The 23,448-nt window shown below is 40.2% G+C and overlaps 2 protein-coding genes across 2 annotated transcripts in view; one reads left to right on the top strand and one right to left on the bottom strand.

Annotated features, from left to right (window-relative positions):
• Positions 1–17,230, top strand: part of LOC111339864 (phosphatidylinositol 4-kinase alpha) — a 31,861-nt gene extending 14,631 nt beyond the window's left edge. The window contains exons 15-36 of the mRNA XM_022946589.2: positions 737–821; positions 1,587–1,763; positions 2,328–2,540; positions 4,309–4,477; positions 5,342–5,469; positions 5,606–5,812; positions 6,399–6,607; positions 7,676–7,889; positions 9,352–9,686; positions 10,316–10,406; positions 10,846–11,130; positions 11,536–11,723; positions 12,701–12,927; positions 13,147–13,235; positions 13,374–13,478; positions 13,664–13,789; positions 14,403–14,523; positions 14,882–14,999; positions 15,103–15,144; positions 15,263–15,352; positions 15,564–15,647; positions 16,643–17,230. Of these exons, the coding sequence (XP_022802324.2) occupies positions 737–821; positions 1,587–1,763; positions 2,328–2,540; positions 4,309–4,477; positions 5,342–5,469; positions 5,606–5,812; positions 6,399–6,607; positions 7,676–7,889; positions 9,352–9,686; positions 10,316–10,406; positions 10,846–11,130; positions 11,536–11,723; positions 12,701–12,927; positions 13,147–13,235; positions 13,374–13,478; positions 13,664–13,789; positions 14,403–14,523; positions 14,882–14,999; positions 15,103–15,144; positions 15,263–15,352; positions 15,564–15,647; positions 16,643–16,694 (3,355 nt within the window). The 3' untranslated portion in view covers positions 16,695–17,230. The remainder of the gene's footprint in view (positions 1–736; positions 822–1,586; positions 1,764–2,327; positions 2,541–4,308; positions 4,478–5,341; positions 5,470–5,605; positions 5,813–6,398; positions 6,608–7,675; positions 7,890–9,351; positions 9,687–10,315; positions 10,407–10,845; positions 11,131–11,535; positions 11,724–12,700; positions 12,928–13,146; positions 13,236–13,373; positions 13,479–13,663; positions 13,790–14,402; positions 14,524–14,881; positions 15,000–15,102; positions 15,145–15,262; positions 15,353–15,563; positions 15,648–16,642) is intronic.
• Positions 17,231–17,922: 692 nt separating this feature from the next.
• On the bottom strand, positions 17,923–22,859 carry LOC111339871 (doublesex- and mab-3-related transcription factor A2). The gene is made up of 2 exons (XM_022946598.2): positions 22,508–22,859; positions 17,923–18,660 (listed from the first exon to the last, which is right to left on the bottom strand). The coding sequence occupies exons 1-2, from the start codon at positions 22,842–22,844 to the stop codon at positions 17,939–17,941; spliced, it is 1,059 nt and encodes a 352-aa protein (XP_022802333.2). The 5' UTR covers positions 22,845–22,859; the 3' UTR covers positions 17,923–17,938.
• Between the last annotated feature and the right edge of the window lie 589 nt (positions 22,860–23,448).

The following is a 23,448-nucleotide window of genomic DNA, read 5'->3' as shown; positions in this document are numbered from 1 at the left end:
CCATCTTTCCAACCCATCAGATGCAAAACTAGAGATATTCGCGACTTTGTCTCCATACATACATTCGTACATTTTATTGTGTATCGAGATAAAAGTACAGTAACATGCCCGCGGGTAACTAAGCGAATCTAGGCGGGTCATGTTTACAGGAAATAGATACAACTAAATACAGCTAAAAGTACCAAGAGAACTAAAAAAGCTATAATTGACAACAATGAATAGAGGCTACTGATAAACTAATGATATTACTAATATTAAATGACAACAGTCTTGGCGGGAAATTACAGATACAATAAACGATATAATTGAATACATATCAACTGATCAATCAAGAGGAAGATAAATTCAACTTCAACTTTTTGAACGATTGCTAGGATCTCAAAAAGTGTTTGTTTTATTTTCCTCTTGAAGGCATTTTTTGAAAGTTTTCTAAAAGATACAGGCATTTCATTCCATATTTTTGTTTCGATTCTAGAAAATGAATTCCCGTGTTTTCCCGCGCTTCAGGCAGGTTGCATATTTAGCTTACTTCCCATTGGCTTCTCGTCAGATTTAACTTTGCTCTCATTGGCCATTGTGATTACTTCAATTCAGGTTTCACAACACTTAGTCGGAAGGTGCTTATCTTTTTCTAGCTTAAGTTTAATGGTAATTCAGTTTGAAGATAGCAGTTCTTGCCTCAAAAGAAATGCAATTTACTCCAAAAATTTCTTCTTGTTTTTTGTTTCGGACGCAGGTTTCCGCATCTTTTATGGAATGGCAGAGTTCTTCATTTTATGTTGGATCTTCTACAGGAATTATCCAAGTGTTTGAACCATCCAGTAAGTTAACACATAATCAAATGAACTTTTATGAGTAGTTCCAAGGGATCTTTTGGTAATTCATGGCAATCAGCTGTCAAACCAAGTGATAAATTGGGAGGAAAGAAAGAAATTCAAGGCTAGCATTTCAAAACTGTTTCAAAAGTAACAACCTGTCCAGGAGAAAGTGCTTTGCAGAGTTGACGTTATTTCATGCGTGTTTAAGTTGAGCAGAGGCGAGCATTAATCGAGCAAATTGTACGAATTGTGTGAATTGCGTGAATTATGTGAATTTCTTGAATTGTGTGAATTGTATGAATCGCGCGAATTTTGTGAATTGTGCGAAATGCGTGAATTGCGTTTTTCGCCCGTCCCGCCCTTGCATCCACTCGACTAAAAAAAACAAAATGAACACCTTCCTTATTCTGTGTACGGAAATGACGCTTTCGACATTGCTGATCTTAGCAGAGTGCAGTCCGTGTGTCATACATGAAGCTTGGGAGAGCCTAGCTCACCGTACAGTCTCTGTGGTAGAGCATCGGAGCGCAGAAGCCGAAGGTCCGAGGTTCAATTCCCGATGGGGATTATTTTCCTTCGTTCTCCAAAGCTCGTAACAAGACGAAAAAAAGGAAACATCCTCCTCTTTAATCCACTCCTTTTGGTGCTCTCTTGATATCCGTCTGCCCCCATAAAAACTGGAACAATTTACAGCCTATTAGCTCAGAATCGACTTTACTTATGAACACAATATATTTTATGTTTCCCCTTTTCATTTCTACAATTCAGAATGAAAATCACCAGAAAATTGAGATCACTGTTCCCAGCTCTGTGCCTGTGAGGCTTTTTGTTCCTGAAGAGATGGACGGCCGAGAAGGGACAGTCAGCGATTTTGCCGCGCGCTGCAGTGGAATATTAATGGAGGCGCTCAAGTGGGCGCCGGAGACAACCAGATCATTACTGCAGGTAGGTCACCATCATCATTTTTATCATTGCAACCGCTGCCTGGTTAGCTTATGTTGTGCAGCGCCGGACTGCCGTCCGGGATGTCGAGAGTTCAAGTCCCAGACCGGACAAGCTCTCAGGTTCTTAAAATAACTGAGGAGGATATGCTGCCTTTGCTATGGCATCTGGGTTAGAAATTCTAGTCTTCACGGATAAGGAAGAAAAACCGTGGGCCCCGTCTCCTGCATCTTCTTCACTGGTTAATATGGGAATTTATAGAACCCACACACTTATCGCAAAGAGTAGGGAACGTAGCTCCCGGTGTTGTGGTCTGACGTTGATTCCGATTTTGGAGGCATCTGCAAAAAATTATCCTCAAATTATTAAACTGCTCAGTGCAGTTTAGCCAAAGTCCCCGGCAAAGTGTTGAAAGCACCGTGCGCAATAGGATAAGGACAGTAAAGTTGTTTGTAATAAACTTGTGTGAGACAACTCGGTTCTGACAGTCTGCGAGCACGCCATCTAGGAACATGCGCAGACGTTTGACCGCTGCCTTTCCTATATTGAGCTTATTCTCTTTTTTAGGATTACATCATGGAGCTGGGAAATGCATCTGAGGGAGGGTCCCACCACGCTGGTTTGTCTCTTGCTTCAGAGAATGTCTTGCAGTTTGCTGGACTCAACCCTTCCTCTGTAGCGGTTAGTCACGTGCTCCTTGAGAAACGACCGAACTGTGTGAAACAAGACACTTCACAAGTGGTGTCTGGACTGACTCTGAGGAGCAGATATCTGGGAGAGGTAAATATGGCAGATTTTGACCAGTATATAAACTTATACGATGAAGCCCCTATCTCAAAGGCGTGCATGTTGCAAAAATCGAGCCTATTGGTTGGTGTGCTGGATTCCGGTACGAGAGGTGGCCCGGTCATTGTGTTTTGGTCTTGGGTACCGTAATTTCCGGCCGTTTACCCGCGGGTAATCTGTTGATTTTGCCTTTAACACGCGCCACTGCGGGTAATGGGAAGGTGCGGGTTATGTGACAATTTTGAAATCTACTAGCAGTTGAATTGAAAAAAGTTCTCACCTACCTGTGTTTCCACTTCTCAAATGAATTTTATTGTATTAAGACTGCCACAAAGTGACACGAAAACTTGCCGACTCGAGTTTATTTCACGCACAATTAGTTGCGTGACGAACAAATTTTCATCGAGACGTAAACAAAACCTTGATTGTGACAAAAATAATCCACGGATATCCGGCGCATCAGTAACAAATTTCCAGCCAAAACGAGCTTGAGCTGAAGAGAATTTTCCCCTTTTAAGGGACTTGTTAGGTCCAGGAGAACTGGAGATATCGGTTTTTTTTTTGTTTTTTTTTTTGATAAATCAACAAATCAACATGGCGCTGAACGATTGCTCATTAACAAATGGTAAACACCACAACGTACACCATTGAGTTATGGATGCACGCGGGAGGTTGCTAAGCACGAAAGAAGCGTAAGAGTCGCGCGAGGCGATAGCCGAGAGCGACTCTGGCTTCTTGAGTGCTTAGCAAACCTCCCAAGTGCATCCATAACTCAATAGTGTACGCTGTGGTGTTTACCATTTGTTTTATAACATAACATTGATACATTGTAGCTAAAGAGTTCCCTTTTATTTAACAAATCTTACGTGACCAGAAAATACAAGCGCGCGCGGAAAAATAGTCTTTGCATTTGCTCACGTCAGCAGCGTACACCCATGGGCAAATGGGGAACGCTAAATTGACCAATCAGAGTGCGCGCTTAACTTTGGTTATTTTATAACACAAAATGTGGCCACGAATTCGCATTCTGTCAAGTATGAAAAGTTATGAATTCTAGAGCCGTTTTAAGGTGCGGTTTATCCACCCGTACGGGTAATCTCTTGACTTTTTTTTTCGCCGTATGCAATAATCGGCCGGTGCGGGTAATCGGCCGTGCGGGTAAACGGCCGGAAATTACGGCAAACTCTTTTTTCTCACAGTGCTTCTCTTCATCAGGGCCCAGTTGTATAAAGGGGAGATAGTGCTATCCGACGGCTAAATCAGTCGCTATCCAGCGGATAAGTGATAGTAATACGTACTGCGCTATCTACCGGATAAAGATCCACATAGCGTTATCTAACCTTCAAACAACAGGGACCAGGAGAAGAATTTGGTACTGTCAGGAAAGCTAGATGAAATGCTGCGAGTAGCCTTGCAATGAAGTGTTGGGGGGGGGGAGGGGGGTAGTAAGCCCTGAGATGAAGTGGTGGGGGGGGAGGTAGTAAGCCTTGCGATGAAGTGGTGGGGGGGGAGGGTAGTAATATCCCTATTCGCTCCGGTTGGATAGGCCACTTGGTTTGGGTTCAAACTTCACCTACCTACCTTTACTCTCGTACTTAAAGCTTACAGAATTAGGTACGTCAAATTCCCAATATTAATTGTTGCGTTATTAATCGGTGCATTCTGGATTTGCTTCGCTTTGCCCCTTGGTTAAGCACAGTTAAGGATAAATGATAGGAAACACTACTTTGCACGTTCTTTTATTGGTTATCGTTTTCTGTAGATTTCTGGTATAAGGGAACTACTGGCCAGTCAGATATCTAACAATAAAGATGTGAATGAGAAATTGTCCGCCATGTTAAACAAGCAGTTAGAGGAAGCGAAATCAGGAACGGAAGATGCTTTTGTAGCCGCCATGTTCAGAGCATCTGCGTTTCTTGTGACTTCAAATGGTACTGCAGTCATAATCTCTCTTTCTTAGTTGAAGTAGTTGTGTATATTTGTAGTTTGAGCAATTTTTAATTGAGTGTCGAAAGTACTCCGGGACTGCATTGGGTTTGTCCTCTAAACCAATCAGATGCCACTTGATCGCCTGCGTTTTCCCGCGCTTTTGGCGGTTTGCTTGTTTTCACTCTGAGTTCTCATTGGCTCTTCAAGGTATTTTCCTTTCTTCTGGTTGGCTGTTGTCATTACTTTGGTTTTGGCTTTACGACACTCAATCGAAAAACGCCCTAAACAGTTAGCTCGTAACTGAAGCAGAACTCGCAAGAAATCAGTAAAGTAATACCAAGCCCACGAAAACGAGTAATTTTATTTACGACCTGCAGTATATCGCGCGAAGCTTATGAATCCTTCCGTGTGTGAGAGCGGTAAAGCTAATCTAAGGGAATTTCGGGGTAAGACCAGGCGAACTCTGGTGAAGGAAAGACTTGATGGCTAGAATGATTTTCGGTGCTAAATATGCGTCGGTTCGTGCGCGAGCGAGCGAGCGAACTGAGGGAGTCTAGAAAGAAAATCTTGTTTCCAGAAAAACGGTGGTGCGATTTACGGCTTGCAGTATACCGCACGAATCTTAGGAAACCTTCCTTGCGCGAGAGCGGTAAAGCTAAACTAAGGGAATTTCAGGGTAGGTCTAGGCCAAATTTGGTAAAGGAAAGATTCGATGGCTAGAATGATTTTCGGTGCTAAATATACGCCGGTTCGTGCGCGCGCGAGCGAGCGAACCGAGAGAGTATCTAGAAAGAAAATCTTGTGCCCCCGAAAACCTTAAAGTGTTTGTTGTTATAATATAATTGGTTCTTTTTTTATTCCCTCAGCTGTTAATCGTCAACTGCTTCATAATCTATGTTGGTGTCCAGCTGATCTGTTCACTGAGCTCTCCTTGTCAACGGCTGTGTCGTGTTGGGAGTGGATCATGGGGGCAAGACAAGATCTGGAACTTCCTGTAAGATTTTGTTACTTTTGTTTTTTGGTAGATTTAAATACTCAATTACCACATGTATGAACCAAACATTAGAATGACTGATATTTCCTAGAAGGTTGTAACATTTCCCATAACGAAAACTTTCATGCATTTCCAGATGTTAAGTAAAATCAGCGCCGCATGGCAATGGACGGTTTGTCGACGGATCGGTTTATTTGCAGCAGACCAGCTGACCGAGAGTCCATTAGCAGCGTTTTCTGACAACAGATCCCCACCCTCCCCCCCTAATGTGGCTCCACACGACATTTGGATCAATTTCTTTGTTCGTCGGTTTGAAGTGATCAAGTATTACAGTCGTGACCAGGTGAGGGACCCAAACGTTTTGTAAAACAGCTCCAGCACAGTTACATTGTTTATATTCTTTTAAACTTTGCTTTTTTCTGGTCTTATTGGAGCTTAGGAGTATTTGTGTCTCATTCTGTACTGGGAAAAAGTCCGCCATATTATTTTGCAGAAATAATTTCATCGATAAACTCGAGAAACAAGAAAAACACGATCGCTCAGCGAAGTTACATATGAGGAAAGGATAATTTACCTAACTGGCTGGCTGGCGCCTGCCTTATTGGGAGGCTGCCATTTTTAGCACGAGCCGATTATTTCGCTTTCAACATTCTCTCATTCTTCCATTTAATCTTTTAACTTCCTTGAGTGACCAAAACATAATTTCTCCTCACAATATCAATAAAATATCAAGCAGAAAAGTGACGAAAATAAAGAAAAATATCGATTAGGGAATTAAAATTGATCCAAAACCAATTGCTCCGAAGTAACGTCATAACAGTTGTATAGCAGACAACAAGGAAATTTACCTGTGAGATCTTGGGAGTGAAAGCGTTAAGACAAACTTTTACTTAAGAATGTGCTTTTTCTTTCAATTGTACCGGCTGTAGGTGGAGATATTTGCTACTATGCTACAGCGTTGCCTTCCTCTGTCTGTTCAAAGGAAGAACTTTGTGTCCCGGCACATTGTCGCCCTTAGAGCTAGGTTCAGGTTACTTCACCTGGGACTGTCCATTCTACAGGGAGACTTCTTGTCAAACTCGATTATGAAGAATGTTATTAGGGAGAGGATCTACAGCAATGCCTTGGATTATTTCAGGTACAGTTGGTACTAGCGGAGGGTTTGGCAGTTTCGTAAGATTCGACTAACGACAAAGTCGGTGAAACTTAATCGTTACCAAGCTAGAACTAAGTCGTCATATTTTGTGTCAATGTTTTAGCTCGCGATATGATATACTTTGAATCAGGGACATACAAAAAAATATCTTCGCAGTTAAGTCGCACTTAAAGTAAATTGCAGAAAAAATCCAGGCTCCGATGAGATTCTAACCCAGATACCCTTCGGGCGCCACTACAATCTGAGCTACGAAACCACATGTTGGGAGCTAGGCTTCCTTTCTGCAATGTAGACAATTTTAGCTTACCGGCGAATATCGTGTATTTTAGGAATCTCTTCCTCGGATGAAATTATCATTTCTTTCATTTAATTGTGTCGCTCAAGCCATTGAAATTTTGAGCTCGAGAACTCTACGATCTCTCAATTTTTGTGAAACTCGGAAAAACATCAACGCAGGACATAGTTCGAGAATGTGTTTGTATAGAAAAAACAACCCAATCAGACGAGAGAAATCTTCGCTGTTTATGAATTAGTCCGTGCTTTTAGTGTTTGCTTGTGGAGGCGCGGTGGCCTCATGGTGGCTCGACTCCGAGTCGAGTGGTCTGGGTTCGAGCCCCGGCCGGGACATTGTGTTGTGTTCTTAGGCAAGACACTTTACTCTCACAGTGCCTCTCTTCACCCAGTTGTATAAATGGGTACCGGCAATTTAATGCTGGGGGTAACCCTGCGATGGACTGGCATCCCATCCAGTGGGGAGTAGAAATACTCCTAGTCGCTTCATGCTACAGAAACCGGAGTTAAGCACCGGCCTAATGGGCCACTAGGCTCGTAAACAGACTTTACTTACTACTACTTTAGTGTTTGCTTACATCTCGTGATGTCTCCTTTGAATTGTAATGTGGACTATATACTGGTGTTGGTGTTCATAGTGTCTTGAGTTTGACAGTAACACAGATGTTTGCTAACGAATTTGAAAAAAATATAGAAAGCTTCTACGTTAATTCACTTGCCCCATCCTCTTATCCTTTTCTCTGTTATCACTGTGTACAGCGTTGACCCAATGTGGCCAGTTAGCAAGGATGTAGAGCTGCGGGAAGACATTCAGGTGTTGATAAAATTCTGGCAGGCCATGCTTTCCGACAAAAAATACATGAAGTACTTTATGGTGGCAGCGCCTGTAGACACTAGCCAGCTTTTGACGCATGGCTCCTCAGCTGGATCTCAATACACAAGTGGATCATCCGGCTTAGGGCCCTTTCTGCAGGTATGTGTAACGATCCTCAAGGGGGTCCCGGTCCATTCGTGGCCCATCTGGTTTAGGGCCTTGTCTGCAGGTACGTTTAACGATCCCCAAGGGGTGTTCCAGTACACTTGTGGCCCATCTGGGTTAGAGGCTTATCTGTAGGTACGTTTAACTATCGCCAGGGAGGTCCCGTTACACTAGTGGCCTATCTGACTCAGATACTTATATGCTGGTAAGTTTAATGATCCTTAGGAGACCTAAAGCGCAAGTGGGTCATTTTACCGAGGGTCTTATATGCAAGTAATTCTAATGATACTAGGAAGCGACCCATCATCAGACTTGATCTTTATGTTTACTTGAAAGACTAATTTCTTTCGCATGTATTTTATTTTATTTTTCCAGTTTGTTTGTTTGTGTTTTTTTTTTTTTTTTTTTGGTCTGATTTTGGTTATTTTCATATTGGATGTATGAGACATGGTTATACAGTGCTGAACTCTTACAAAATTACAGTTATATCAAACGGCACGAAGCAAAAGACTTACAGTGTCTGACTCTCTATTCCCATTTTCTTTGCCTTGTGAAATTGTGAAGAGTTTGGTACAACTCTAGGTCGAGGTCCACGCAAGTAACTTGCGTGAACAATTCCTCGCGCGGTCCACGCGCACTACTCCCGTTTCAAAGCGTTTCTCTCTCAGAAACATACAACTAACCAGCTAATCGTTTCGTTCTGAATCTTTGTTGCCGCCGTAAGCTGTTAAGTAACGCTTCATCAGCTGATTGCTAATCGCTAAACAACGTTGCAACAGGTTCAAGGATCAAGACGAGGCTCTTATGCGCTTTTTATGGAAGAGATGGTGATGCATTATTTGCTCCGTCGGACGCACATCTATGCTTTTCTTTTTTCTTTCTTTGTTCTTTTTTTGTGATTTTGATTTAATTTGTTTTGTTTTGTTTTATTTTGTTGTTTTTGACAATTTGTGTTGGCTTTTTGTTTGTGTCTTGTTTTACGTTTTGCAACGCGGAAGCGGCCTGCCCCAGGCGTAAAACGGAGAAAAAAAACCGAAAAAGGGAAAAACGGAGCGCGACGGTGCGATATTCGCTGGGGAGCGAAAAAAAAAAAAGAGCTTCTCTTTATTTTTCGGTTCGCTACAGCTATCGTGCTGTTTACGATCGCGCTCCTTTTAACTTATAGAAAGCCTGTAACAGGCTAAAGCAGACAATGGTTTTGAGGTTATGTTCTACAACTTAGATCCAACTTAAGTTAGAAAATTGTCACAACGTTGTCTTGCTCTGTCAATGCCTTCCCGAAGTCATATTTTGAATTGAACGTTAAGCTTTCCCCAAGATAAACCCTCAAGCGTTACTGGTTAAATGCACAAGAAATAAGAATTAAACTTTAGGAGCAAAGAGTAAGACCAGAGTTAGGATGCAAACGTTTGCAGTTTTTTTTTTTTTAACATGGTTCGTTGCTATGTGTTTCCAGGGTAATCGATGGATGAACACAATACCGCTGTCCAGCAGTCTTTCGTCTCGGCGCTCAGCCACAGGAGGTTCTACCGGGAAAGAGGCTACAGGCGGACAACATGTCTTGAAAGATTATTTAAAGCGACGAAATCTGATTCTAGCACTGATTCGTCGAGAGATTGAACGGCTGTCGACTTGGCATAACCCTATTGCTCGTCCAGAGCTGAACTTTACCGGGATAGAATCACTGGTGAACTGGGCAAATCAGACAGTCTTTACGGAGAGGATCTGGAGAGACCTTGTGAGGCTGGCGTGGCACATCTCACCAGACATTGCCGTGTTTCTACCAGCAAGGTACATTTTGAAGTCTTTTTTTCGCAAGTGATAAGTTCGTTGGATTTTTGCAAGAACAACCTTGCATAATGTAATAAACATTACCATAATAACACGAAAGTTCTGTACAGTGGCTTTCAGTTAAAAGATCTTCTCTAATAGCACCATTTCAGCGGCGACAAGGCTCACACGCGCACGCTTTGATGATGGAGTCATGTTCAACGGTGAAACTTGAAATTTTGAATGAGTGTTGTGTAGCATACATTCAAATGTCGCTCACCAAACTCGCTACATGATTCGTTGACATTTCAACGTCATACACTCCAAATTTGCATAGAATCGAGAGTAACACAATACTCTTCCGAGACTAGCGGAAATGGGTGGAATTCCACTCATAAGCGCAAGGGCTGCTGGGATAGGGGATAGGATGGGACAGAGATAGGATCCCAGCAGTCCCTGCGCTGCGCCAAGGTTTGAATCACAAACTAAAAAGTTAGAATTACCTGGAGAGAATAATAAACAGTATCACTGCTCCACAGCTTTTGTCTAAATGTCAAACTCAAAGATTTCATCCAAAGAGATGGAGGGTTGAATGATTGACGCTAGGGTTTCAAAGTGGTCCAAGTCACATCTTTCTCTCTGTTTCTAAGGTTCAAAGAAGTTTCTGCAGTACACAAAGAAGTCAGTCGCTTGGTCCGAATACATCCCACAGCAGTAGCTGAACTACCTGAAGCTTTACAGGTGAGACGAAGCTCACAACAGGATAACAAGCTTTCTTGCCTGTGAAAAGCCTCCGATGAAATTTATATCAAAACTGTGCATGATGCCGTTGGTGAGGTCAATTGTTTTATTCTGTCGCGATAGATAGTTGGGTACCTTTTTTTTTCGATTTTTACACGTTTAGGGGTCAACTTGAATGTTGAAATATCGTTTTACATTATCCTTGTTAGTGAAATCTCAATTTTGGGACAAACCGTCCATAGCTTCTGCTTATGCTAGTTTCTATCAGTTGTTATTACAATTTACTTTAGGGAATTAAATCTGATTCATATCCTTGAGTCTGGGAAGTGAAAGCAATGGTTGAAAACAAGTACAAGAACAGTTTCGAGTTTGTGCTCGTACGTGTGTTTAAAGCCTGTTTAACCTGCCTTAAAGGTTACCCTGTCTTTCTTGGTTTTAGTATCTTATCACTGAGAAGAATATCAAGGCCGATATTCCTGAGCTCACGCACATTCTGTGTTGGTCAGCCATCCCCCCTGTGCAGGCCATGGCTTACTTCTCACAACAGTACCCACTCCACCCCCTGACAGCACAGTATGCCTTCCGTGTGTTACAGTCTTTCCCGCCGGATGCCATATTGTTGTACATTCCTCAGCTGGTGCAAGCCACTCGCTATGACGCACTGGGATTTGTTAGTGAATACATCATGTGGGCCGCGAAACATTCGCAACTTCTCGCTCATCAGGTAAAGCAAAATATGTGGTTATTTGTGTTGTAGACACTAGTACGAAGGAGGCCATTGCGCTCAACTCCAGATCGAGGAGTCCGGGTTCTCACCCGCCACAAAAGAGTTTAAATAGGTTCTGGAAAACTCGTCGGCGAAATCTAATGAAATGGCAAGGGTAGCCTGTGATGGAGTAGCATTCCAGCCGGCAAAAGGCACTTCTGCTAGTTTCTCTGTGACGTGTTCTGAGCTTTGCAATTTGTTTTTATGTTGCATATGGATGTTTCTCAAATGTCTCAAATGATACGTTTGACAGCAAATTGAAGCAAACTTCCTACAAGCTTGGACAAGAATGAACGATTTCACTATCGTCTTACGTAATTTAGAGCTTACTTTAGATCTTTGTCTTTCAATATTTTTTATCAGCTGATTTGGAATATGAAAACCAACGTCTTTACTGATGAAGAGGCCCTTCACAAAGATTCAGAAATTGGCGCTCATCTAGAAAACTTAATTGAAAGGATCACAAAGTCGCTCTCAGGAACAGCGCTTGATTTCTACAAGCGAGAATTTGACTTCTTCGACAAGGTTACTGCTATATCTGGAACTATAAGGTAATACGATAATCTTCCAAGGGAATTACAAGCCTGTGAATACCATTAACCCTTTAACTCCCATGAGTGATCAAGACAGAATATCTCCTTACAATATGAATACAATGTCAAGCAGAAAAGTGATGAGAATAAAGAAAGAAATCATTTGGGAGATTATTAGTTGATCCAATAACAAATTCTCTGAATTAACCTTGTCAGAATTGTATGGTAGACTGCAAGGAGAATTAATTATGCGACCTTGAAATGAAAAGGATCAAAGAAGCACGAAAAGAATCGATAGAGTTAATTTTGTAGCCTGCAAGCAGGCATTGAATATTAGCGTCGCAGGACGCATGTCTTACCGCCCGAGAGAGGATTGGAGACGAGTCGGGAGAGGTTTTCTGGGGGTCTGGCACTAATATTGAGACACCTGACAGACCTCTTGCCATCTTGCGTTGCTCAAAGCCTTTTAATTTTACCGAATGCAAAGAAACGTTCGTACTAGCGCGCTAAAAATATGGAATTTCTCGCACGCTATCGATCGAATTACCTGATTTTGGTACGATGCCCTTGCTAACTGGGTCGTTGGCGTGGGGAGCTGGTGAACTATAGGGTTGTGTGTCGCTTGGAGAGAGAGAAAATTAAGATTTATGTTTACGAAACTGATTTAATGTTTTGAACTGCAGTAAAATGGAAACAAAAATCTACTTTCGAGATCGAGGATGGCTTTTAGAGAAAATGTTATCAATAGATTCAAACGCTTCAAGTGTCTGAATATATTGATAAAATTTTTATTTTTCATTTTGTGGCCAGGCTTTGAAAATCTTAGAAGTTCTGAGATTTTAAAAACCAGGCCACAAAATGGTTTCTGGTCCGTCTCTCCGACTGCAGTTCTTACGATACTAGCTTAACACCGTAATTTTAAGTGGACATTTTTTTTTTTCACTTGTAAGAAATGTATGAATCCCACTCTCGCTTCTTTCCAATGTACACCGCAGACCGTACCCCAAAGGTCCAGAACGGAAACAAGCTTGTCTCGAAGCGCTTAGTAAGATCCAGGCCCAAGAAGGCGTGTATTTGCCAAGCAACCCAGAGGCCCTGGTGCTAGATATCGATCACAAGTCAGGAACACCAATGCAGAGTGCAGCCAAGGCCCCATTCCTTGCGAGGTTTAAGGTCAAACACTGTGGAATTCAAGAATTAGAGACCATGAACTCGTCCAAAGGTAACAACAAGAACCGGAATGTTCACAAATACTGTCATAAGTTTATAGCAGCTTTCTTTAATTTAAGAAGAAAGGGATTTAACGATAGTTCGACCATTATTTCACCAAAATGAGCTAACATGGATAACTTTAGTAAATCTTATAACAATGCAATGCGGCATTATGATTTGAAAATTTACGAAAACGCTGTTATCTTACCTTTTTTTGAAAACTTCGTAGATTTTTCGTCCTCGGATAGTGAAGACGAGGCAGAAAAAAAGATCTACTGGCAGGCTGCTATATTTAAAGTTGGTGATGACGTCAGACAGGTAAGATACGCTTTGCAGATTGTCTTTCAGCAATCGTACTTTTCGGTTTGTGGTTTGCTAGCTATTCCCGTATCAATTAGCATCATTTGCCGAGTTTCTTTTTTTTTTTTTTTTCTTTTTCAAATTTTTTTTTCTCAGGACATGCTGGCACTACAGGTAATATCGCTTTTTAAAAACATCTTTGAGCAAGTTGGATTAGATGTATATCTGAAGCCATACAGAGTCGTGGCAACTGCCCCAGGGGTAAGGAATTCTTGAACTGATAGATCTTTTACCTTGGAAAACTCTCTCCCATAAACCGAATCCCCAACCACTGTTACCTTCATTGCTTCAAACAACATGTTTTTTGGTCTCCTACCATACGATCAAATTATAAGAATTTAATTTAAACGTTTGTTGATAATAGTTTTGATCATTTTCCGTTTCAGAATGGTGTTATTGAATGTGTGCCAGACTCCAAGTCACGCGACCAACTTGGCCGTCAAACCGAGGTGGACTTGTACGAGTACTATCAGAAGACTTATGGTGATGAAAGCACGTCAGCTTTTCAGCAGGTCTGAATATTTTATTTTTTATTATTGTTATTTTTTTCGTCATTTGGCAGCCATTTTATTGTCTCCATCCTTAGCCCCACTACTTCTCGGTTAATACGACTCTATGTTACTTAAGAATATCTATTTCTATAAAGATTGTTAGGCTACTGCATTTCACTGGCACATTAGAATATGTGTTATTTAAAAATTCGGCAAATACTATTATTCTGATTATGAAACAAATTTTATATTTTAGTACTTTCAGTACTAGTTTTTCAATATATTGAGTGATGTTGTCGTCCTATGGATATGATGTAGCTATCAGAAAGATTTTGTCACGGCCAGTGTTTGAATATTCGCGACAATCTTCAAAGTATTGGAGGCATGCTGTAAAGTTTAGCCGCTCTCATCAAATCTTCTTGGCGCCCCTATAGTGGTCGGGAATTCTTGCTGTTATTTCATTTATGAATTCAAGGGTTTAAGAGATGCGCTTGATTTGTAGGCTTCGTTAAAAGTTTTAATTACGTTCACTCTCAACTCGAAGTTTCTATTTGTTGACTTATCTACATGAAGGTCTTTTACTTGTTGGACATCTGTACATTTCTTGTTTTAAACTTTATTTTTTTCCTTTTAGGCCCGAGCCAATTTTATCAAGAGCATGGCTGCATACTCCATCGTGAGTTTCCTGTTACAGATAAAGGACAGACATAACGGTAACCTAATGCTGAACAGGGCTGGTCATATTATTCATATAGGTAAGCTAGAGAAGTCTGCCTTCTTCTCAGAATAAACTCTAATATTTGTTTGTGACACGAAATGTAAAGCATATTGGCATCTCGCAAAAGATGTTGTGCCTTTTTCAAGTTTGTCGTTTGAATTCTGGGGTAAGCTACAGAGGCCTGCCTTGTTCTCAGACTACTCTCAAATTTTTGTTTGTGACACGGAATGTAAAGCAGATTGGCATTTTGCGAAAGATGTTGAACCTTTTTCAAGTTTGTCGTTTGAATTCTGGGGTAATTCTTCTCATCCCCTACCTTCTCCGTTCTTTTTGGGCTTCTCCCGTTTATTTTGATAGCTTTATCTCAATTATTCTGTCCTTTGTAACCCAAACAGATTTTGGTTTCATGTTTGAATCGTCCCCCGGAGGCAACCTTGGTTTTGAGCCTGATATGAAACTGTCGCATGAAATGGTGATGATAATGGGAGGAACAATGGAGTCGCCTTCATTTAGGTAAGGTAACTGGCTCGGGCTCTGAGCGACTGTGAGAACTTTAGATAGCCAAGCTCAAACGTTACCTCTAATACTACCCTAATGTTGCTACAACTGGTTTCAGGTGGTTCATGGATTTGTGTGTGAAAGCCTACCTTTCAGTCAGGTGAGTCTAACTTACACAGAAAAATGATTCACACTCATTTTGTCTTCATTTCTGGTGTTATATAGTTGTTGTTGATTTGATCCAAGTGTTGACTATCCTTTCTCCCCTCCCCCATCAGGCCTTACCAAGAAGCAATCGTTTCCCTTGTTGCACTGATGTTGGATACTGGTCTGCCATGTTTCCGGGGGGAAACACTCAAGAGACTCAGGTGACAAATGATGAACGTGAAGGCTCTTTATTTCACCGTATTTTTTGATCATTAGGAGATATTTATTCGTTAGATAAATAGCTTTTGGAATTATGCTCATAAAGTAGGTATTTGAGTGTCTGTAGTCCTGTGTCCTATGTTTGTGTATTATAAATTTATGTTGGACTCAACTGATGTTTTCATTTATTATTTGTTTTGTGGTTTATATCAGAGCAAGATTCAGCCCAGCACAGAGCGAGAGAGAAGCAGCCGCATACATGGTGAAAGTTATCCGTGACTCTTATCTGAATTACAGGTGAGATAAGTAGGGAACTGAGATCTCGCCTTAGTCGCTAGGCCCTTTATCAAACTATCAAAATGCATCTCTCCACCCAAGAGCGGAAAGGGTTTAGGCAAAATGTTAGATAAACCTGATAACTGCTGGAAAGTTACCTATCATAGACTGGCATCCCATCTATGAGAAGGGAAGGGGGGAAGGGTGGGTGGTTATTTTTATAGTCACTTCAGAAACTGGGAAAGGCTCCGGCTGAATGGGCTCTCGAGCTCGTAGGCTGACTTAAATTTTTTTTATCCTTTTTTTTTACATTAGCCTTCTCCATTTGATGTCGTTTCGTACTCCCACTCGTAAGAAAACCTTTAAAAAGCAACTATATCAGATCATGTTATTTCTCCCAAAGTTTTTGTTACATTGGCCCCTAATTTTCTGTGCTCACGGTTTGGACCAACTACTCTTAAACTTCAAGGACTATTTAAACAGTAGAGTGCTTCTGTCTCGGAACTATCGGCTGATAGTTGCCCCGCAGAAATTTTATGTTCTTAAAACAAATTACTATCAGACCGATAGTTCCGAGACATAAACACTCTATTGTCTTTATTGTTCACCACTAACTTTTCTTCCGCGCGCCAGTTGAAAAACAGTCAAAACCCACTAAATGCAGATCAATCAAATATTTATTCATGCGTACGGCCTTTCACAAATGTCAATAATTCGCAACCGTACATTGGCTAAATAATACGTTATACCTGTCAGAATTGAGAAGTCACTGTTTTTCCGATCTACCTAACACGGATGTATACTATCTATCCGGGTATTGACCGCGGATGGGCACTATGGGCTGTTAGTGTTTCTCTCCACGGATGAACACTGTCGTGTCACGTGATCAACTTAAACCAATAAGAATCGGAGAAAATTTAGTGGTGAACTATAATGCCATGTATTAAAATACCGATCTCTTATCGGTTTTCACTTTTTGAAAGCGTCTGAACTTTTGATCTTTTTTTCCTTCGCAGGACCCGAGTTTACGATTTGATTCAGTTGGCTCAAAATCAGATTCCATGCTAGACTCCTTATTAGCGACAAGATTATTTATTTGGATTTAAAGCTAACTAGGACAAGTCTGGTCTCGTTTCCAGTCTTTGCTTGATTTTGTTCTCTGTCTCGGACGAGAATGGTCTCCAGTTTCCAGTTCCCACGCGAATTTAGAATTCGAACATCATGTAAATAGCCAGTAAGTGTCTAGCACAATAAGACAAACAACTTACTAAGACACAGTAAATAACAGCGTATGCCATAATCCTTGTGTCTTTCGAATGGAAGTGACAAGAATAGAGGTTCTCTTTACAAAGTCAAGAACAGCAGTTTAGTGAGCTAGAGAGTGTTTTCTCGATTAAGCACTGAATTCTCCCAATAACTTGACAAATAATTTGTTGGAGGAAGAAAAGGGAATTACCACCCTGATCTTGGATTAGTAGCCAATAAGCTTCTTTCCTAGTAGTGGCTGAAAGATCGAATTTTGTACAAAATTTAACTTATGATGCAAATTATGAAAAACACTGTAATGTAGTTTAAAAGAAATAATCAAAATTCAAGAGCCTTAATTGTGTTTTTTGTTGTTTTTGGGAAAATGTCACTATACTAGAAAAGTGTTGCGATAAACTCCTAAACCAATATCAAGGCTAACTTACAGAACGCCATAACTTTTTTCAAAACAAAACTTCAGGTAAGAGCGAGAAAAAGTTAATGACTTGTAAAAGGTGTCACAACTTTTGTCTTGACCAAACAATGGCATTTAAGCCAAAACATATGTTTTCCTTCATGTTTATTGATTCTTTTTTTTTTTTTTCTTAAATAGTGCTAGCTTGCCGGGAAAGTTTACAAATACAATCGCGCATTTCGCACAAGATACTCCTTAACAAATTTTATTCTACCGCGCAACAATATTTGAGTCAGAAATTCGCATCCAAATATACGAAAAATTAAAGCAAATTTATACTTTAAAGTTATTCGTTTTAAAAACATTAACATAAGAAAACGCACTTATCGTATGCAAGAAAATTTTAAAATTTGAAATTCGTTGCGGATATCCAAGCAAAATTTGGAAATAAACAATACAATGCTGAAGCATGCTTTACAATAAAAATAGAGTTCCAAACAATAGTTTTACGGTGAAAATTTCCACATTGCAATATTTAATCTCATTGAAAAATGTTACTTCATCTCCTTAGAAATTCGATTAATAATTACGAAAAATGCTATTTAAAAAATCTCTGACAAATAAAGATAATGATGAAAATGTGAATTGATGCTTACTTTCGATTGAAAGAAACCGAGCAATTTGCGCATAAATTGTCATCGTAACTTGTCTCTTGACCACAACCTTTGCATACACCGGAAGTGTAAGTGCTGATTGGGTTGGTGTTGCTATTCGCACTTTCTTCCGCTTCCAGTGCGCCTTCAACCGGGTTGAATTGTTGATTCCGGACGTCGACCGGAAACTGTGGAAACGGAAGTCTGACGCCGTTGGCGGAAGGGAACATATATGACGTAAGAGGTATCAAAGATGGCGGCATTAGATAACGATATTGTCCATTTACGTAGTTAAATTTGAACAGCGGTGGAACGGAACCTGATGACGGATGGGTAACGCGAGGGGCCTGGGAAGAAAGTGGTGGTGGAGCTTGCGGGTTGACTTCGTTTGGAGGTTGAGGCTCTGGTATATTCGACTGACCAAGAAAACCTTTTGTCTGTGGTTTGGTCGCGTTGTACTGCACGATTACTTCGATGGCTTGAAGAACGTTGCCATTACAGCCTTTCAACACGTGCTCAAGTACCGTGGATGATAGACCGGGAAACGCCTTTGTTAGGATATCCGTTGGGGATGGAATAACCGTAGGAAGTGTCAAGGTGGACTCCACATGAGGTCTCTTAGAGGCTGAGGCCATACCACTGCCGTAATCACTGTCAGAACTTTCTGGGCTGTTGCTACTACTGGCATCTCGTCCGCCGCTGTGTTTACGTTTTAACAATCCTAAATGATGTAGGAAACCACAGAGAGTTAAATTTCTCCAGAACAACTTAGAAATCTGAGCCGGCAAGGGTGAACAAAGAACAATCAAACTTGTCGAGCTCACGCGAATTTCTGAGTGTCACGCACAGAAACCTAAACTCAGAGCACGTTTTCTTTTCACATTATGGTTGGTGCTGCTTGGTGAAATTCAAATTTATGGAGAGTACTTCAACCTCATCAGCATAGTACATGCACACGCTAAAAATTAAATATCAATACTAAAGAATTTATCTTATAAAGCGACTAAATTATTAAAAATTTGTACAAAACGTTGCCTTGAAACCACGTCTAAATCTTTTGACTGAACAGGGCAAGAAAAGTCATTCAATTTCAGGGAAGATCCCAGCTGTGCATGACACAATGGAACGGTGAACCCCGTTTTCGTCAAACTTTTAAATTACGAAAAAAACCCTTCACTTTTGCTGATGGATTATTCCAAGTTTTGAATGCGACAATTTTAGATTAGCTCAGAAAATCGGCGTGATGGTTTCCGAGAAAATAAAGCTGAAGATTTCATGATTTCTAATCTTTGAAAGTTTGAATCAAACACGCGGCCGTGCTTTATTTTATGCCCCCACAAATAAATTGAAAGCGTGTAAACCTTTCATTAGCGAATTATTGCTTCAATGATTCAAACGTAACCAAGAATAAAATCTGACTTCTGGTATATATGACCTATACGTATTCAAGACGCACGATCTCACAAACCAATGTCTTACAAACCGAGTTGATAATGTAAAAGCTGACGTTTCGAACGTTAGCCCTTCGTAGGAACAAATCGAACACTGCCAGCTAAAAGACCTTCCTGCTCTATTTGATTTGTTTCTTAGTTCGTTCGGAAGCATTTTCCATTGCTTAAGACCAATTTTTTTACAGCAATGCAAAAAAGACCGCCATTGTCTGGCTGAGATTTTTCAAAATTTGTAAACCTTGAAGCGGCGGCAATCTTTCGTTTCCTTATTAATTCAAACGACAATTACTACCAACGTATCTATCTATGAACGTACAAGCAGGACCAGAATGATCGAGAGCTTCAACTTGCTTATCCAACAAAAGCCATAAAGAACTTTTAGGTAAAATTTCGATAAACCGTGAAAAATTTCGAAACATCTTGAGAATTGCGAGAGAAAATTTTCTTTAATTAAACAACAAAAATGGAACGACCACAGCTTTTGTTTCTGTTTAAAGAATAATCATTGTAAAAGAAGGCGAATCATAGTTTTTTTTTTTTTTTTTTTTTTTTTAACAGATCCTGTCCTTCATACTAAAAAATCGTTCTCGATGTTCTCCAGTTCTCGTTAATTAATTCAAAGAAGTACGTATGATGCACGATCCTCGCAGTAGAGAGCGCTATTTATGCAATAGCGAAAATCAAACCTGAAAAAAATCAGGCCTGTACGGGATTCGAACCACTGACCTCTGCGATACTAGTGCAGCGCTCTACCAATTGAGCTAACAAGCCAACTGGGAGCAGGCCGTAAAGTCACAAGCCTGCTCCCAGTTGGCTCGTTAGCTCAATTGGTAGAGCGCTGCACTAGTATCGCAGACGTAAGTGGTTCGAATCCCGTACAGGCCTGAATATTTTTCAGGTCTGATTTTCGCTATTGCATAAATAGCGCTCTCTACTGCAGGGATCGTGCATCTTACGTATCTATAACCGCAGTTCAAAATATATGAACTTCATATATTCATCGTATCTCAAAGAAGTACTTTTGAATAAACCAAAACAACTGTTTTTGTGCGAAAGCTTACCCGACATTGAATTTCTGTGACGATCTCTAAACCACATGGTTTCCAAAAAGCGTCCCGAATAGATTAGCAGGTTATCTATGAGCGCATTGAAGGTTTGTGACGCTTAAGTCATTTAAAAGTTTGCTTTGGAAAGTTTCTCACGGCTTCGGCAAGCGAAAAGTACAGAGATTTAAGTAACAAAATTTTAATCTAGAGAACCGGTACACCTTGAATACGTTCAATAACGATTATTTTCTCTAGGAACTAAAAGAATGCGAGGGCATTGTCTGTGACATGTGACGTTACCCAGTGATACGATAAAGGAGTTTGAAACAATAGCTACTGATTGCGACATGAACAAAATTGAAAATTAAAAGATTAAAAAGCTTTCCGGCGAGCGACGTTTAAGTGTCACTGACCACGTGCTAGCCTGTTTACCTCAACGTTTCCTCTTTTTAACCGCTGAATGAAAAGCATCTTCAAATTTTCTAGTAAAAATTTACACGAACTCAACGAAGCGCGCTATCAGTTAGCGGCCAGTCGCATGTATTGTTATGATTTTTTTTGTTTTTTTTGTTTTTTGCATTACTCATGTTTCTAGCTTATAGCTGCGAACAAAAGACTCCTCTTTTTGAAATGAATACTGTTCCTTTCAATAGCTGATTACAGTTGAAGGCGGTACTGAACGCAAAAAGAAGGCAAAGGAAATAATTATTATTGAAAAGAAGAAGGCAACTTGTATATTGAAAGGCAAATTGGGCTTCGCAGACACCCTTTGAGGATACTACTATGTATAAGAACAATTGTCTTTCCATATTAAAAGAACATTCCTGATCTGGTGAAAACAGTTCGATTGTTTTTAGCTTTTTACCCAGCGGAACGGTTTCTTTTCAATGTCGCATTGCGGATAGCGGAAGAAACGAAGGGCAGATTTAAAATGAATAATGCCGACGTAAGCATTATGAGTGTATTGTTTTGAATTTCGCGTGAAGGGCGGTAGAAATTGAAAGAACAGAGAGGCGATTATACCATTTGTAATAAAGTTTACTTAGTGGATATCAAAGCTCAAAGAAATCCATCCGTCGAATCTTGAAAATCTCAACAAAAAGACTTAAACTTTCGTTAGGAGATTGAGTGCTTTTCACGGTTTAAGTCGATTTCATAACCTCAATTTAATACGAATACCTTGCGCACTGTACGCGAATAAGGGTTAAAAAATGCAAAATTATTAACTCCAAGTACGTCGGTACAACCATCAAAAGTTTAACTGAAATCTAATTTTTCTGAGCCGATTTCCGAGATCTTATGTATGCTGAACCGTTTTTTCGGCTAACGTAAAAGTTTAGTGATAAAAGTTTATTGATGTAGGCGATTCTTGAAACTAACAAAACGTCAGATTCCAAGATTACAAAATAATTTTTCTCTTGGTGAAATTGTACGAGAAAACTACTCCATTTATGAAAATGAAAGTTTCAGCCCTGTACGAGAAAGATCTCTGCATAAAAATATTAATTGTAATTAACCGAGATCCAAGAACCTCTTTGATGTAGAGAAATTTTTAATGGCAGTTTTGGGGAAAGATTTTAGAGCCCTTTTTTTCCAAAGAAGAAATCTTATTTGCCCTACCAATTTGACAAGCGCATGGTGGAAATTTGCGGTTTGTGAATGATCAAAATGGCGACGTCCTTTAGAAAAGACACGTTCTACGAACGCTATGATTATTGACCCCGTGATGAGCAAAACTCTGGTTATTTCACCCAGAATAAATTTATTTTCGAGGCAGAAGTGTTACATACGAAGAATCGTGCGAGAACGAAACCGATTTGTCAAGCAACTGAGGTCGTGTGGCAAGAAGGATAAGGAAAAATTGTTTTTCTGTTTTCAACACGTGGTAAAAAGAAATAATGATTCTTTTCACAAACTGACGCTGACAAATGCACAATAACCCCTATGGTACAACGTAACAGCTTCTACAACGATATGGACGAGGTATAAAATATTACTCTTTGGGTACTTTGCAAGCAATCCAGCTCTTAGCATTATCGATGTTAAGGACGTAGTAGTTCATAAAACTTACCATCTCGATGTTCGCGTTCACCGTTCATCCATTCATTCAATAGACCCGCATCCATTTGTTCTAATTCCGGCGAATTAACGATCATATCTGCCTCGTTCACCTTCTGCTGACGAAAAAGCGCAATCCTGGCGGCCGTTAGACGCTGTCGTTCAGCTACAGTTCGGCAGTTCATACACGAACAGTCTTTGAAGCGACACTGATGTTTATGTCCGCGAAGATCCGACAAAATACCATGATTTCTACACCGCGTACATTTAGGATTACGATTTGACATGTTCTGAAGTTTCAAATCTGTTGGGCTCTCTTGAATTTCATCCTTAACCTCGTGTTGGTGCATTCTTAGGCTATGTCGTCTTCCAAGGACGCTACAAGCACGAACAAGCGCGCTGGTTATAGGAACTCACATTAAAATCCATGTTCTCGCGAAAGCAGAATTCTTTAATACCCAGAGGAGTTGTCTACGTGACAATTTCGCAAGTTTGTATTGTTCAAAGGTCTTCACACCTCCGCGTTGCAGATTCGTTTGAAGTGGAAACAAAAACTACAACGAGAATTGAGTGAATGATACATCTACTTCCAATATTACTGTCTGTATGACTTGAAGAGTGAAATTAAATGTAAAACAAAACGGTGCATCATTGAAAACGAGTTGAAATAATTTCATTGAATTTGAATCATTACCTTTTCATGCAGTTACCTTGAACCTTTTAGAATTAAACTCAAAATTTAATAATGCAGGTAACCGTGAAATGAGATCATTTTCGTACAAAAACCTTGAAGTACGGTATTCTTCTTCCTTTAATGGCTCTCCTTGGTGCATGCCAAAAGTGTGTCGTTTATTTTAACTGAAAACAGAAACGTTACAATATATTTATTTTATAGAAGCAGAGGAAAAGCATTTTTTTCATCGGTCTACCGATGAAATCATGAAAGATCATTAA

The sequence above is a fragment of the Stylophora pistillata genome, chromosome 11, assembly GCF_964205215.1.
Source record: "Stylophora pistillata chromosome 11, jaStyPist1.2, whole genome shotgun sequence".
NCBI lineage: Eukaryota > Metazoa > Cnidaria > Anthozoa > Scleractinia > Pocilloporidae > Stylophora > Stylophora pistillata.
This window is presented reverse-complemented; position numbering and strand designations above follow the sequence as displayed.

Excerpts from the sequence above, each read along its gene's own strand:
- LOC111339871 (XM_022946598.2), bottom strand. The coding sequence starts at position 22,844 with ATGCACCAACACGAGGTTAAGGATGAAATTCAAGAGAGCCCAACAGAT. Across the intron at positions 18,661-22,507 it reads TGAACGCGAACATCGAGATG|GATTGTTAAAACGTAAACAC; the intron begins GTAAGTTTTATG and ends TACATCATTTAG.